The following is a 17,457-nucleotide window of genomic DNA, read 5'->3' as shown; positions in this document are numbered from 1 at the left end:
AGATACGTATTTCGTCCACCACTTGTGGACATCTTCAGTGTGTTGTTTATCGACTAACATGTTGTTTATCGACAGTGTGTCGATAAACAACACACTGAAGATGTCTACAAGTGGTGGACGAAATACGTATCTGAGTTGATACCAAAAAACGAACTAGTGGAAGTAAAAGGAAGACAACACATTTTTTTAAACCGTGCTTACTCACAAGTTGTACATATACATACTTTCTGAGTAAAGCAGACTTAATTTTTTAAAGTTTTCCAAGCTATCACGAAAATTATTCAACAAATTTCTCTCTAACCCAATTGATCACCGTAGCATTCACGATTATTGCTACTTTTCATGATCAGAAGAAAATTCTCAACGCGCGACATTTCCACTTCCCATAAACTTAATTTGCTCTGTTCACAATCAGCTCTACTCGACATTCTATCCAATTTGTTAATTGCAGAAACACTCTGGAAAACATCTGAACGCTTCCATGACTATTAGTCTCGGAGGATGGAAATTACCTTCATTTCCACGCATCCCTGTCACCCACGCTGCGGCTCAGTTCAGAGTATTGTAGCAAACTTTGCCGTCAGAATCAGAGCCACAACATTATGCGATACCTTTATGACGTGACGGCACCCAGTGGGATCCAATTTGCATTTGCGAAGACGACATCGATGACGATGACGCCAGGGCTTATGCATGGATGTGTACAAGTTTATGTTAATTTCAAGAAACTGCCACCCCGAACCTGTCACTCGAACCAGACACTGATGCGGAGCTGGAAGCCGGAGGATTTGAATTTCAGCTTGCTTCCCCCGCCCGCTCTGGGCCGCAACCCGATCGGAGTTCGTGGTTTGTATTTTGCATTTTTGCCGACGCGATACAAAACTACTCCACGCAAAAGGGTTCCGATTTCCCGCTGTACCTTTTTCAAATGTGCCATTTGAAGGAGGAAATGCATTTCTTTTTCTTTTCTGCTCGCATTCGGTGGCTTGGCTGTAGAGAAATTGTGAAAGTAAATATGATCCTTTGGTGCGAAGCTTTGTCAGGATTATACACAGAGATTGGAAGTTTTAGATTACATTTCTTTCATGTCACTAGCAGCTGAGTTATTTGCGTTGGAATATTTTATTTCTTTATACGTTATTCACATCGAAGACGTAGGAAACGTCCCTTGTGCCATCCCTTCGGAAAAGGTTGGCCAATAGCTCGTGGAACAGCTGATAAGGTACCTGAGCTGCCCGACACCTGTCAGTTTGGCTGTTCACCGAATCTGCTGCCAGAAACTGCTGGGCATATTGCCAGAAGCTTTGTTTGTCAGTGTCGTACCCGAGGAGAACATACAGACGATCAAGATCCAAACCGCTTTCGTCACTGTAGACTTCGCTGCGCAGCAACAGGCATCGTGCGTAGCAATTTGATCCATTGTTCAAAGTGTCTGCGTTGAGAAGCTCTTCTCGTGGAATTTTGAGAACATCTACGCAATCCAGCTGATGTTGGGCAATGTCCAGTTCCGTTGGTGGGATGAAATGATTGGGCTGCCGTATCATGTTTCCATAATTGTCCTTGTAGCACACGAACGACCAATAAGCACGAGAGCAGCTGTCTCCCGGAATGCAGTTCGGCAAAGTTTGATCAAGGCAACGTCGCGTGCGGTCCTCATAGCTGGAATCTGCTGCGTCAGGAATGAAGTACTGCTGAATCGTGGAATGCTTCAGGATGCTTTGTGGGTTAGACCAAGCGTGGAGCTCCACCAGAACGCATTTGATGAAACATTGCGTCTCTCGATCCTCCGGGAATGATAACGCGCGGTACGAAGCAAGGTTGCTTTCGGTAATCTGAAGATCGCGACCACAAGTTTCTATCGCGTGGTCCCACGATGCTTTTGTAAATTTTGCACTGACACACACAAAAAATACAATTGCGTATGCATTCGATAACATCTTTATCGCTTGGTTGAGACTAACTGTTGTGTCACTCGGAAGAAGCTGTTTTATAAGATCGCGAAGCGAAAGCCAAATGCGGATGCTTGAACCGCATTTAGAGCACGTTCCAAAAATATTTACAGATAAACAGCTACCAAATTACGATGGTTATCATAACACACTGATTACAACACGTAGAGACAAGTCCCCCAGCAAAATAACTGTAAATTTCTTCCGCGAAAAAATATATAATTCTCTTCAAAGGCCCGCCGGGCATCATAAGTATCCTGCACCAGTTCATCATGTTATCTCTCCTAATACTGTTGATCATCCGATTAGCCGGCACCAGTGGAGCCCTCCAGAACTCACCATTCTACCACGCTGTGCAAGTATGCGCTCGCGATCTGTCGGTACCACCGGAACGAATAGAACAGTACCGGTTGCTGATCTTCCCGGACGAACCGTACACGTACTGTTTTGTGCGATGCGTCCTCATGGGAATACGGGCGTGGCACGATCAGTCCGGTGTGCGCCATTCAGCGCTACAGCAGTACTTCACTCCGGAGGACAATCCGGCCGATGCTTATTCGAGAGTGCAAAACTGCCTTGACTTTGTAGCCAACAGTTGTGCCGCAAGAGATAGCTGCGCCCAAGCCTATTGGTCGTTGAACTGCTACAAACAACAGTTCGGTAGATACTTCTTCAGCCGGGAACAGTTTGTACCGGCTACGGACATCCAGCTGGCGCAAACTATGTTTGATTGTGCGGATAAGCTTGACATTCCTCGATCGGTGGTGGCAGAATACCGGTATGGAAACCGCAGCGAACATATGAGTAGCCACAATCCGTGCTTTGTGCGCTGTGTTGCCGTGTCCATCGATTTGTACGATGATGACGCCGGTTTGCAGTGGAACCATGTGTATGTGCAGCTGGGGCTCAATGAGCATAGGGAAAACTACTTGGAAAAAGTGCATCAGGTGGCGAGTGGACTGCCGTTGAGTTCCATGGATCGGTGCGCAGCTGCGGCTCAGGTTATTGAACCGTTCCTGTTGGCAGCAGTGCAAGAATCTAGGACGGCCTACAGGACGGGTGTGCAGGTCGAGTTCGATTTGAAGACAATTTGAGTGATAATAAATAGTGATTATGGTCGATGGGGTGCGTTTTATTTTATTACATTCCGATGATCGTTAAGAGCCCATACACGCTCCACCATGTTGTACAACTTTGACTCCGCCCCCAGGAAATTATGTTCGGTCGGAGTAAAGTCGTTGCGTCAGTGGGCAAGTTGTACAGCTTTTGGACAGTAAACTTGTCCACAGACGGTCCGACTTTACTCCGACCGAACCTAATTTCCTGGGGGCAGAGTCAATGTTGTACAACATGTCGAAGCGTGTATGGGGCCCCTTATATATGTATATGTGAAATGATTCCGGAAGACTAACCTCAAAATATCATTCTAAACGACTCAATTCTGCAAATCTATTCCTATCAAGTCAATTAGTAGGAATTATTCTGAATTTCCAAAAGAAATTCGTTTGAATTGCCAAAGCGAACTGGTTTGAATTTCCAAACAGATCTCGTCTGAATATCGGAATTCATATGAATTTTCAAAGAAATTTTATTTGAATTTACAAAGCTACTTCGTCTGAACTCTAAATAGAATTTTACTGAATTTCCAAACAGAATTCGTCCAAGCGAAATTTACCAAAGTTAGGTAATTCGTTTGATTTTTTCGTATTCCTAATTAAACAAAATTTTGAATTTCAAAACATGATCCGTCTCGATTCTCAAATAAAGTTGGTCTGAATTTCCAAAAGCGATTTGTATTAGTTTCAAAGTATAGTCATCCAAATTTCCAAAGGAAATTCGTTTGAATCTCCAAACGGAAGTCGTCCAAATTTCCAAAAGAAATTTCTTTTTGTAATTACTGTCTCAATTTGCAAAAGGATTCGTTTGAATTTTCAAACGTAATTCGTTTCTGTTTCGAACGAATTCCCAAAGTAGAATTACTAAACAGAATTCGTATGAATTTCCAAACGGAATTTGTCTAAGTTTTAAAGATGATTCGCCTGATTTTTTCAAAGCCTTTTTTTGTTCAAATGGATTACGTCTGATTTCCCAGAGGTCATTTGTCTAGTTGCCAAAGGTTTAAACGGCAACTAGGCCGAAAACGGTCAGTCGAAAATATCATTTGGCTGAGAGCTAATTGCGGCCGAACTGGTCATTTTGTCGAAATGGTCGTTTAGCCGAAAATATTGTTTGGCCAATCAAGTAATTTGACCGAACAATTTGGCCAAACAAGAGCAGGTTGTTTTGACAAAAATGCCATTTGGCCGAAAAGGTCGTTTGGGGGAAAGGGCCATTTGGCGAAAAAAGTTCTTTGGCCGAATAGTACATTTTGCTGAAGTTGCCGTTTGGCAGGAAGCGCAAACTGACTGAACGGGTCAAACGGCCAAAAATGCCAACCCGCATAATGAAAAACGACATACATGTAGTCAAAATTACTTATGCTATATAAGATATATTATCACCATATTCATGTCATTGTTAGCATATATTTTTTAGCTTCACCATAGCAACCCTACATCAACACTTACTGTTAATGCATACCATGCTGTCGATGTGTAATTATATAGCTCTTCAATTATACATATACCAACTGATATATGTTACATCGGAAACTTTGTTCGAAAAAACAACTAGAATGAAGCCCGTGGTGAATTTCAAATTCACCACACGTTTATTTACATACATTTCCAAAAGCCCAAATCTGGCGTAATAGTTTTCGTACAGTGCCGAAACTCAAACTATGATTGTTCAGCTTAACTAAGCAAGCGATCTAACATTATTTCAGCCCCATACGCGTTATGGTTCTTTCATCTCGTGCTCTTAAAAAAATATTGGAAAAGCACGTGGTTTACAAAATGGCCGATTTCTGGCTTTACTGTATAATCACCTTAAATGTTAATTATACCATTACTCATATGGTCGTTTGGCCTTTTACCATCTGAGCTACTGTTGAAACAGTATATGAGACTGTCCATTTATAGTTAACTATTATTAGCAAGCCATCGCTACAAAAACTTTTATTCTCTTCAATAATAACAGATGCGGTCTACGTATGGTCCATGATTATGCGGAAAATGCTACATATGGCTAAAATTTTCATTTGGTCGCCCGAGCAGCACACATGTTGTAAACAAGTTTCTGTTACTCATATATGACCAAATTTAATCATATGTGAGTTACTGCAACCAGAAATCTATTAGAATTAAAAAAAAACACACAGATTTAAAAAATACTGCTACCAAATCAGTCTGAATTGTGCTGCTAGTGCGAATAATAGCGAATGTGAAAAGTGTGAAGCGACTGAGGATAATTGAGCAGTGAGAAGTAAGAAATATGAAATGAGAAGTGTGACGTCTCACTTCTCACTTTTTACTTCTGTGGCCATTCATTTTTCTTACTTGTTACTTTTGACCTCCCATTTCCCTCGTCTAACTATAAGAAAAGAGAAGAAAAAGTGAGATGTGAAAAGTATCAAAGAGAAGTAAAGAAGTACGCAATTATACATAAGAAGTGAGACGTAGCACATGTCATTTCTCATAAGAAGCGAGACGTTAGTGTTGAACTTAATTTACATATGTATGTTAAAAACACGTTAATAAAAGCAAGCAAGGAGTGGGATGCCTCAAATATTTCTCAGCTTCTATATCTCACTTCTCACTTTTCAAAGTGAAAAGTGAGAAATGATAAGTGAGGAGAGAGAAGTGGGAGAGACACGTTTTATTTTTCAACTTTTACTGCTTATTTCTCATTTCTCATTTTTCACTGCTCACTTTCCACAATGACGAGCGATAAGTGTGAAGCGAGTTGTGAGAAATGTAAAGCGATAAATGAGGAGTCAAAAGTGAGAAATAAAACGTCTTAATTCTCATTTCTCACTTTTTACTTCTCAATGTGAAAGGTGAGATGTGTGAAATGAGAGGTGAGAAATACATTACTTCTTTTTCTCTCGTCTCACTTCTCATTTTCCATTTGTTACTTCTCACTCTTCATTTTTCTCTTCTCACTTAACACTTCTCAATTATCATTAATCACTACAAATTGTTCGGCTAAACGACATTTTGGCCATATGATCCCTTCTGCCAATAACGTTATTACGTTCGTATGAATTGTTCGGCAAAATGACATTTTCTTCCGTATGACCGTCAAACGACCTTTTCGGCCAAACGGCATTTTCGGTCAAATCACCTATTCGATTTAACAACTTTTTCGGTCAAAAGACCCGGCCTAATGACATTTTCGTCCATATGATCTGGCCGGTAAAACGACATTTTCGGCATTATGACCCGTTAGGTCAAATGATATTAAACTGCATTTTAGCATAGCATGGCATAGGCGATTGTGCACACATACTATACAACGTTGAACTGAGCAATCTACTGTATATTGTCGCAAATTGGTATTTGGGATTAGTACCTTTTCCTATACAGAAGCAGTTATATGCCTGGACACGTCCTTGCAATCACGAAAGCAAGGAAAGGGATGTTAGTTCAATATCTAAGACACAATACAACATCAAAACTTAGACAGACAGCCATTAGTTTACTCTTGCAGTACTATCTTCTATCTTCTTCTTTCTTTTCTTCTTCTTCTTCTTCTTCTTCTATCTTCTTCTTCTATATATATAAAAACCAATCTATGTTTGTATGTTCGCTAACTACTTCTGAACCACTTGGCCGATTACAACCAAATTTGGTACACACGTTCTCTATCCTCAGGGGTGGGATGGTCATTTGGCAAAGGGGGAGTGGTGGTAGGAGGGGTTTTGTTCAGAAAACGAACAATTCTGTGTAACTTTCAACTCCCAGAACCGATTTCAACCAAATTTTGTACACATATTCACTACGAGGAGGCGATCAAATGGGATTTGTAGAGGGGAGGGGTCTGGAGGGAGGGGTTTTGTTCAGAAAACGGGCAATTCAAAGTAAATTATGAACCCCTGTACCGATTTCAACCAAATTTGGTACACACATTCTATATGATAAGGAAAATATAACAAAGGGGGTGGGATGGTCATTGGGAAAAAGGGGAGGGTATAGGGGGAGGTGTTGTCTTTGGAAAACGAGCAACTCAGTGTAACTCCCAACCCCCAGGACCGATTTCAATCAAATTTTGTACACACATTCTCTATCCCAAGGAGAAGATAACAAAGGGGGTGAAATGGTCATTGCGAAAAGAGGGAGGGTAAGGGGGCAGGGGTTGTCTTTAGAAAACGAGAAATTTGGTGTAACTCCCAAACCCTAGGACCAATTCCAACCAGATTAAATGATTAAATCATTCAACTCTATGATTAAAGATTATGATTAATGATTTATTCATTTTTGACAATGATGACTGATGATGATTAACGATTAAATTATTTTTTGACAATGATTAACGATTATGAATAATGAAAAAAAACATTGGAGTATAATTAACGATCGATATGATTAATGATTATTGATTATGAATGATCAAATTGAATGATTTGCATAGCGATCAATAATCGAGTAACCTTTATTCCAAATTTTAAAAATTATAAAAATTATATGATTATGATTGAAAATTAATGAATAAAAGCAAGGTTTGTAATGATCCAATGTTCCAGCATAACTTCTGTACCCCTTGCCCGATTTCAACCAAATTTGGAACAAAAATTCTTTTTTTTAAGAAGGCGAAGATGATAGGGATGATATTTCGAAAACGGGAAGGTTGTGGAGGGACTGGCATTGTTCAGCTCTCAATCACCTCAGTGTAACTTCTGATCTCTCCTTAGCCGATTGCAGTCAAATTTGGAACACACATTCTTCATATGGAAAAGGAGAGGGTGTGGGGGAGTTGTATTGTTTAGTTATCGATCAACTCAACACTTCATTGAAATCATGGTTTGCCCAGTGAAAAGCAATGATTAATGTGTTTCCTTCTGGATGGTGAATGTGATCCTTTTTTCCCGGAATAAGGCATCGGTGGATGTTTTCCTTCCTTAGAAATAGACGTTTGCCCGGAATAAGCGATTTTGGGTTTGATCCCTTTTTCAAAATCAGTCAATGTTTTCAAATGAAATCTGCCTTCTTTTAATCAAATGATGAAGTATCAATAAGAAAACACAATTATCCCTTTGACCAATTGGTTTATTCATTTTCCGATTGTGAAAAAACTGCGAATCAAACTGGCAACTCCGAGCAAGGCCGGGTACGTACAGCTAGTTTACTATAATACAAACATCCGATCGTGCACTCAATTTTCACAGGTTATGAGCCTAAAAATTGATTTAGGTGCTTCTTCTACACTGGACTCAATAAAAATAGCACCATTGTGACTATTATCAATATTTTTGAAATTTCCATATCAATTGTGCTGATATCAGTTTAGAATACTTATACAGTCTGTTTTTCAACTTTTTGGAACATCAAAGCGATATTTTGTAGATCGTTTACATTTAAACACAAAAATTCGTGAAATATGGAGAAAAATGAGCCAAATAAAAATAACAGCACTTTACAAAAAAAGGCCTCTCAATAGTTTTGACCGATATTTAAGTGTGCTGATATCGGCCAACACTAAAAGTAAAATTTTATACAAAAACAGAGCTTTGTTTAAGTTATTTAACAGAAATGGATCGAGTACTGCATTTTTTTTTCAAAGAAAGGTAGAAATCAAATCCTACAATATTGCATATTCTTTTTTGCCTTTCTCGTACAACAAAGTTGTACCGAAAAGCAATCATTTAACTCCAAGAGCAAACTCTCTATGGAAAGCCTGGAGACCCATAGTATTATATATAAATCGATTTAGCTCGACCAGCTGAGCAAATGTCTGTTCGTCCGTGGTCCTTTCATTAGCGACCCGTAGAGTATCGACTGTATTATAGACCTTTTTTGGAGCTCGAATCATGTGATCTATCCAATGAACCAACTTATGAATGGTGTATGACTTCAGTCATTATTCATACAAGCTACTACAGACCTTTTTGGTTCACCAAAACGTCCTGGAAACCGAAACGAACTACTACCGTGAACGCAGAACGCATCGTTGGTTAACCTAATTGTCATTGTGCATCTTGACTCAAAATCATTTTGGAGCACCTTGGACATTGGATCTCATGTTCATTTAAATGAGGATCATATGCTTATCACACCGGAATGGGTAAATACCGATGATGAGGATATTGTGAAAGTCTTGATCGGTCTGGTAGATACTATGAACTAATCTCATGAATATTTCGGAGTACCTTGGAGAACCCGTATTTTCAAGAAAATTGGCTTTGCATGATGCGTATATGCTGATTGACCTGGATTGGGTGTATACCGACGATGAGGACATTGCCAAAGCCTTGATTGATCTGATAGCAAAAAACAAGGTGGTGCTATTTTTATTTCGTTCAGTGTATATGTTCATCTACCCCATTTCGGCCAAACAGTATTTTCAATCAAATTACCTATTCGGCCCAACCAAATGTTTAGTCAAATAACCTGTTCGGCAAAACGACATTTTTCGCCGTGTGGCCCTTTGTGCAAAATGGTCTTCTTCTTCTTCAATGGCTCAATATTTCAATTGGAACTTAGCCTGCTTTTCAACTTAGTGTTCTATTACAATTTCCTCATTTATTAATTTAAAGCTAGCCATGGACCGAGCCGAATGGAGAATATTCTTATGTACTGCACAGGTCACATCGGTCACAGTCTAAATAAATAAAAATAAATAAATAATTTTGAGCTTTTCTATACCTGCCATTTCATGAGTATGTATCATTTGTGGCAAGCACAATGGGTACACTATGCCTATGGTGTCGAGGAAGTTTCCAAACCGAAAACATCCTAGACCGGACCGAAAATCGAACTCGCCATCTCTGGATTGACGATCCTACGCCTTTGCAGCGGAATGACGTACGGCCAAACGACTCTTCTCGTTCAGTCTGTATTGCTAACGAAAATTCATGTGAATTCCTTTTCGTTCTTCATACTTTTTACAGTGAAACATCGTACTTCTCACTCCGCATTTCTCACTGTGAAAAATGAGAAGTGTAAAGTTGTATTTTCGGTCAACTTGCCATTCTGCCCAACGCCCATTTCGGCCAACTGCATTTTTGATCAAATGACCTGTTTGGCCAAAGGGGTCGTACACTAATTACGTAATCGCTTATGGGGAAGGGGGGGTCTGCCATTTTCTTACACTCCATATAAATATGGGAGGGGGGTTGAAAAACCCAGAAAAACTACTTACGTAATTAGTGCACGACCCCAAACGTCATTTTCGACCATATGGTTTGGCCGAATGGCCCTTTCTGTCAAACGGCCAAACCACTTGAATATATTTTGATTTTTTGTGGATTTTTTGGTGGGGTTAACTCATTGTTTCAATAAATACTGAAGGTCTCAACCAGCTAAAACTAAACCGTTTAAAAATAAACTTGATGTATTCTCAAATTCACTACCGGCATCAGTTCAAAGTGTTTCAGGTTCAACCTTTTAACAGACGATTCCCTCAGGGACTATATCCGTAATCAAACGTTTGACTAATTTCCGAAAGGTCCTTTTCCGGCAATAACTGATACAGGTATCAGAACGTCGGCTCAGATAGCATCTTACTGACTTTTTTCTATCATTAACCTAATAGAAAAGGAAGTGAAAATAGAAAGAAACAGGAAATACAGATGAAAAGAAGAATGGAACAAGTTTCAGGGGAAGAAGCCCTAGATGAAGACTTCAATACGCCAAAGGCGAAACACAGAGTAGACTGTAAAAAACGCGTATATTTGTATTTTGGATAAATTCTCTCATTTTATACAAGTACACTATTTGAGGTTCAAACATGGACTTCAACGGCCACATTTGATCTAGTCACATTTTCGATTCCTTCAAACTAGACACTTGTAAGATGGTGAAATAACAAGCAATTCCGTTGAATATTCGATGGCATTTTGAATTTGATTTTTTCTCTTGTTTCTATATATTCTGGTAAAGCTTTTAACGAGGCACTTATTTAAAGACATGCTGAATACGAGAAATTTGCATTGAGGTATTTCAGTAATGATGGCAACCGATCTATTTCGAAGTTGAAATTTATTGGCCTAAGCACGTCAACCTAATCGGCACACTTGAAAGATAAAATTTATTGACCTAGCTAAATCCACTAGTGCGTGAATTCACAACAAGGAAGTTTGGATTTTTTGTCGGTTACACACGAGCTACTGGATCTACTTGTCATAAGACGAGTTTGTACAATCCCATTGAATTCCACCACTTAATTGTTTTTTCAATGGGATTGTACAAACTCGTCTTATGACAAGTGAAGACATTCCACTAAAAAGCTCAAAATAATTTTCTTAACATACTGGATCTAGTTTTTTTATTCGCATAGGTTTATTCGAGCTTTAAGAAAAAAGTCAATAAAATAAAAAAATATAGCCAAAAAGGTGAAATATAATGCCAATGCTTAGCTGGGAAGCGCCCTATTAGCTCCCAATGTTTGTTCGGTACTTTCATGTGGGAAATATATTTCTGACTTGTATGCTACAAACTTGTGTTAGAAACAAAATTTAACTAAATAAAACGCCCCAAATACTGGGGATCACTGAAAAAGAAACATTTTATGTAAAATTGAAATATGCTTCTTATAAAGTAAAAGTCTTACTTTTTAATTCAACTTTGTTGTTCGAGAAAAGCAGCACGATTCACAAACGAAGCTAGTCGTATTCGAATTTATACTTCAAGCAAAATGTGACACTATTCAACTTAGTACATCCAACGACTGGCATATAACAAACCAACTAACGAACCAACGAATGCACATCCAGCAGAAGCGAAGCAAACCCCATTTCCGTTTCATAATATTTGATCCGAGTTTAGGACGAGAGAAAAAAAATGAAACGTTCTGCCGTTCTGTGCAAACAGAAATCTGAAACAGCATCGTTCCCGTTCATTGATATTTTGTTACCAATTTCACATGCCATTTCACAACAGCGCTGCGTGCTGCATGGTCAGTTTATCTCGTTAGGGCCTGGTCTCCGCCAGTCCGATTGTCGGAAATAAAAGTATTAAAACCAGCCGAGCAGGACCAAAAACGGAAATATGCCATTACGGTGTGCTACGCGTACAATGGAGGGATGCAGTGAATGTGTGTAGTGTTCGGCATTTTATCCGCCTGACGAATCGAAATAATGGTGAATGTTCGTCCTACATGTATTTGCTAACGACCCGGGGGAATGATAATAGTTTAGCGCTCATTATGCTTCCTCGATACGAGACATTAAGATCCTATTTTTTTGGTTGGGAAGTTGGGCCTTAGTTAGATTTTCTAGTTTTCCTGATCTTATGTAACATCATTTCTAGTCATCTATCTCTACATTAAAGTCAGGAATTGAAGATCCCAAGCTATGTTGTGTGATTGTCAAACCTTAAATCCCTTTTCACCCTTTCGCAGTACACCTTCAGCTGTTTCCCACCGTGTGTGTAAATAACGTCATTGCTTTTTCTCTTTCCTTCGCTTCCGGCACTTTTCGCCATCATCGTGTCACTCCCTGACCATGAACAACCGTGCGTCCGCTCTTGCAATTGCCGGCGTTCTCACTAATCACAACCAATTCGCGAAATGTAATTAAGTCGTCACATGCAACTGCTACTAACACTGGAAAACACAAGCATAGCGATACCGCCGACAAAACTAGGACTGCGGGTGGAGGAGGACTCAGACATCACGTCGTGGTACCAAACGAAGATAATCATATTGTGCCTGCCAGTGTACTGGACCGCAAACTCCACTCGAACAAAAAAGTGGACTCTCAGACTGAATCCAACGACCAATTGGATTTCACTCAGGCCGACATCCGGGAAAGTGTTTCCCAGCTAGAATCGACAATCACAAAAACGATAGAAAACAACGAGCAGCTGAAAATAGAGGAAGAAAGCTTGTTGGCCAAAAAGTCCTCTAAGCATAAAGCAATTGACATCCAGCAATTTATAGAAACAGAACGACTGCTGCCGGACGTTCAGAAATTCAAGGACCAAGATGTCTTCAAGGATGATTATGTGGCAGAAGATGCGGTGACTCCTGGAGAACACTTGAAAAAAAGTTTCACAACTCACATGCCTTCCACCACCCAAGAGCTTCCAGCGACGAAGAGAAAATCTTCATCGACAACGAAGGAACCAATCACTCACCATGCCAAAAGTAGAAGCTCGTTAGCAAACTCTAGAATTGTGTTACCCTTAACTACTGCTACCACTGAAAGCACCAGTATTTACCCGACGAAGACAACCTCGACCACAACGGCATCGTCGAAAAAATCTAAAACGACGTCCACCACATCGGTCACGACATCGGAAACGAACACCGTTAGTGATCCGGCTAACGACAATAATTTATCTAATCAAGACAGCACCGAAGAATCGTTATCGAGCACCGCCACACCAATCACGACTACGGCAACAGTAGTATCCATGACCCAACCGATGACGACTAAGACCATGACGCCGACAACCACGACGACGACGACCATAAAGATGACAAAAGCCAGTACTTCATCAACAGCCCCGACGACCACCACTACCCGCAGTCCTTCCACTACCGTCCCTGCTACGACACCGCTAACCCCGGCAGTAACATCCCCAACCATCAGCCCGTCGGAAGATTCAGAAACCGAGGCCATCTCCACTGCCGCAACTAACATTCGCTCCACTAACAACAACAACAACAACAAGCTTAACTATGTCGCACCACCAGTTGAAACAGACGATGGCGGTGGCCACGCTGCAAGTAAGCCTGCTTCCGCCGACGCCGTTGAGCAGGATCAGGGAGCAGCGAAGGTAAGCGAAGACCTCAGCTCCGTTGTACCTGTAAGAGAGACAGAGTACGTGTGTGTGTATTCCCGTGTGGCTCACCACAGTGCACCGCTTTTTGTTTGAGTTTTCTTCCGCTTCCGCGTGGATAATCGCAGTTCGATTTTTCTTTTTTCCACTCTCTATGCCCTACGGTTATCCACCAGATTTTTTTTTTACTCTCACGTATTTTATGCTATTTGTGTGTGGGATGACGAGTTAGGTTGGTTTTTCTTACGATTATATTTCTACATTTTGAGTGATTTGGCTTTGGTTTGTTTTCGCTTAGTGCATTTTGATTTGAGGTTTGTTGTTGTGAAGTGAAAAATATGATTTCGAAAGCATATTTACGTAATGCAGTTACAGGTCCTTCAAGGAGTAGGAGAAGATGGGCCAATATGCATGTTGCCATGTGTTCCGTAATGTAAATAAAATTCTAAAATAAATCCAATGCTTTGATTAAAATATCAAGTTTACTTCACGAACCGAAATAATTCTTCACGAATCGAAATCCTCTTAGACAAAGGGACAGCTCCATATAGACGATATAACTTCATCGAAAATCACGAATTAGGAATTTCTTCTGGAAAAAAAGTGATGGGCACTAAAACTGATGTCCTTTATGCTATTCTTGAAATGTTAGATCGATGCAACATAAAATCATCCTGTCATAAACAAAATAATCAACACCAATAACAATCATCAACATTGTCAACTTAGTTTGGTTGAATTTACTTAAGGATTTTAGTAATTTTATAATGAATCAAAATACAAGTAAGTACCTAAAATGGATATTGGCTGTTTTGTAAACCCAACCCAACCCAAAGAAAATCCAATCAACGGATGTTCGATTTTCTGTATTTCTGTAATCTTCTGCATTTTCTGCAAAACCTACCTAAAATTGTAATAAAATATGACAAACGCTGATTTACTGGTAAAAACCATTTTATCCCTACCAATTGAGGTCGAGTAGTACGAAGATGAAGCTTTAGGATTTAGCCTCCATCCAATTTGCAAATATTCAATCAAAGTTTTGTACAGCCCTAAAACGGATTTTTCGCCGACTTCATTGAGTTCTGGAGATCTTCCGAACGAATTTCTTGAAATGTATAAATTTCTTTAGAAATTCCAATAATGTATTCGGAAACTCCTCCAGAAAAAAATCTTTCAGAGGTAATTGAGAAATTCCATAAGTAATTGCTTCGGAGATTTTTCGGAAAATCCTCTGAAAATTGTCTTTAATTTTTTTTTCTAAAATTCATTCGAAAGTTTTCTTAGAAATTGCTTCGAAAATTTCGTTAGTAAAAATATACACATTCCTTAAGGGATTCTTCGCAAAATTACTGCAGGAGTTCTCACGAAACTTTATTAAAAAAATTCAATGTTTTCTGATGAAATTCTTAAAGGACTTGAAAAATGCCCTATTCGCAGCAGCAATACGTCTTTTCAGTTCACGGGAAACGTCATTGTCATATGTAACAAGCGTTCCAAGATTACAACTTTAAACACATCCCCATCAAGCACTACCTCGGCACCAACACCACTAGGTCTTCCTCTATCCCTACCTGCAACCATATACTTTGTCTTGGTAGAGTTAATGGCCTATCCTCGCCGTCTCCCACTTCAGTGGGACAAAAGCCTCCACTACTGCTCTGCGATCGATTCCAATAAGGTTGATGTCGTCCGCAAAACCTGACGTGTGATGATAGTGCCGTTCCTGCGCAAAACAGATCTCCTTATAAAGCCCTCAAGTGCAATGTTGAACAATAAATTCGAAAGTGCATTACCCTGCTTCAATCTGTCTAAGGTCACAAACGAGGTTGACACGTCTGTAATCCGATTACTTGATTTCGAGCCATCCAGCGTTGCACGTATCGAACTTATCAGTTTCGCCGGAAAACCATGTTCGGACATTATCTGCCTCAGCTCATTTCTCTTTACTGAATCGTACGCTGCTTTGAAAACAATGAACAGATGTTGAGTCTGCAAGTTGTACTCCCGGAATTTATCAAGGATCATCCGCAGGCTAAACATCTGATCCGTCGTTGATCGACCCTCACAAAAACCTGCCTAGTATTCGCCGACGCGAATTCCAGCAGTTTTACGATTTTTCAGCTCGTTTAGAGCCTTCTTAACCTCGTCCAGCGTTAGTGGTTCCACAGCTTGACCATCGCCGACTATGTCCATCCTGCTCCTTAATACACCTTCATTTTCACCGTTCAACAAATCTTCGAAGTGCTCCTTCCACCTGGCTGCCACCATAGCCTTGTCTGTCAGCAAATTCCCCTCTCGGTCATTGCACATGGCACACACTGGCGTAGTCTTATGCCGCGCGCCATTGACAGTTGCGTAAAACCTCCGCATATCGTTTCTATCTATGTTCTCCTGCGCTTCAGCTATCACACTCTCTTCGTGTTACCTCTTTTTCTGCGGTGGATTCGTTTCTCTTCTGCCCTAGCTACACTGTACCGCTCTCTGTTGGAATGGGTACGAGCCACTAGCATTCGACTCCTAGCAACATTTTCCTCGTCCGTCACTCGCTGGCACTTCTCATCAAACCAACCATTTCGTTGGAGTCGCTGTGCAGTGCCCAACACTTCCCGCGCTGTTGTTGTCACAGCTTCGTGGATATGTTCCCACAATCTGTTGACGTCGCCAGATTCGGTGGCATTTCCTATCCGCTCGTCCAACTTCTGGTGGTAATGTTCAGCAACTCGCGCCCGAATTTTTGCAACTACAAGATAGTGATCCGAGTCGATGTTCGGTCCACTGAAGGACCTTACATCGAGAAATGTCGTTCATCGATCAGCACGTGGTCTATCTGTGAACAAGTGTCTCCACTCGGATGTTGCCAGGTGTGTTTGCGGATATTCTTACGGGCAAAGTAGGTACTGCTTATTGCCATCTCTCTAGCAGCAGCAAAGGTTACAAGTCGCAGACCATTATCGTTGGTAGCGGAATAAAGTATTTTTTACTGAAGAAAAATCTGAAAGAACTCATGAATGTATTTTCGAAGAAACTCCAGACGGAATTTACAGAGGATTTTCTATAAATATTTCTACGATATTGTTAAAAAAAATATCAAAAGAATTCTAAAAATTCCAAAACGAATTTCCAAAAAGTTCTTTAAGAATTTTCAAAAAAATCGGAATATCAAGAATTTATAAGGACTTTCTATGGAGACTGAAGCAATACCCGAAGAAATTGGTAGAGGAGTTTCTGAGGGACATTTTAAAGGAATTCCAAGGATTTCTTTCTATTTTTTTATGTCTGTAGGAATTGCTAATGGAATAAAATTTGCAAAAGTATTTCCGAAGAAATTTCGAAGGACTTCCTGAAAAAAAAATAACAAGGGAGTCGAAAACAAATTTCCGGGGGAATTCCTAAAGGAAATTCCGAAGCAGTCCCTAGAGAAATTTCCAACGAAATCTTAAAGGAAGTTCTGTAGAAATTTTCAAAGAAAATCCTTAAGGGATTTCCAAAGTAATTCTTGTAGCAATTTTCGAAGAAATTCAATTAGCAATTGTCTAAGGTTTTCCTAAAGAAATCTCTGAAATAATTCATGAAGAACATTCTGATGGAATGTACAAATAATTTTTTCGGTAATTTCTCTTGGAGATTCTTTAGAAATTTCTTCAGGAATTTTTTTTAAAGGAATAGGGAAATGACGGCTTTGG

General features: G+C 40.0%; 1 protein-coding gene across 3 annotated transcripts in view; it reads left to right on the top strand.

The window, feature by feature from the left end:
• The window catches only part of LOC134211398 (uncharacterized), a 368,779-nt gene that overhangs the window by 321,301 nt on the left and 30,021 nt on the right, over nt 1–17,457 (top strand). The window contains exon 8 of one of the 3 annotated variants that reach the window (XM_062688212.1): nt 12,566–13,768. The exons of the other annotated variants lie outside the window; for them this stretch is intronic. Coding sequence (XP_062544196.1) covers nt 12,566–13,768 — 1,203 coding nt within the window. The remainder of the gene's footprint in view (nt 1–12,565; nt 13,769–17,457) is intronic. 3 annotated transcript variants of the gene reach the window in all.

Source organism: Armigeres subalbatus, chromosome 2 (genome assembly GCF_024139115.2).
Source record: "Armigeres subalbatus isolate Guangzhou_Male chromosome 2, GZ_Asu_2, whole genome shotgun sequence".
NCBI lineage: Eukaryota > Metazoa > Arthropoda > Insecta > Diptera > Culicidae > Armigeres > Armigeres subalbatus.
The sequence above is the reverse complement of the archived record's forward strand: the minus strand, read 5'-3'. Positions and strand labels throughout refer to the sequence as shown.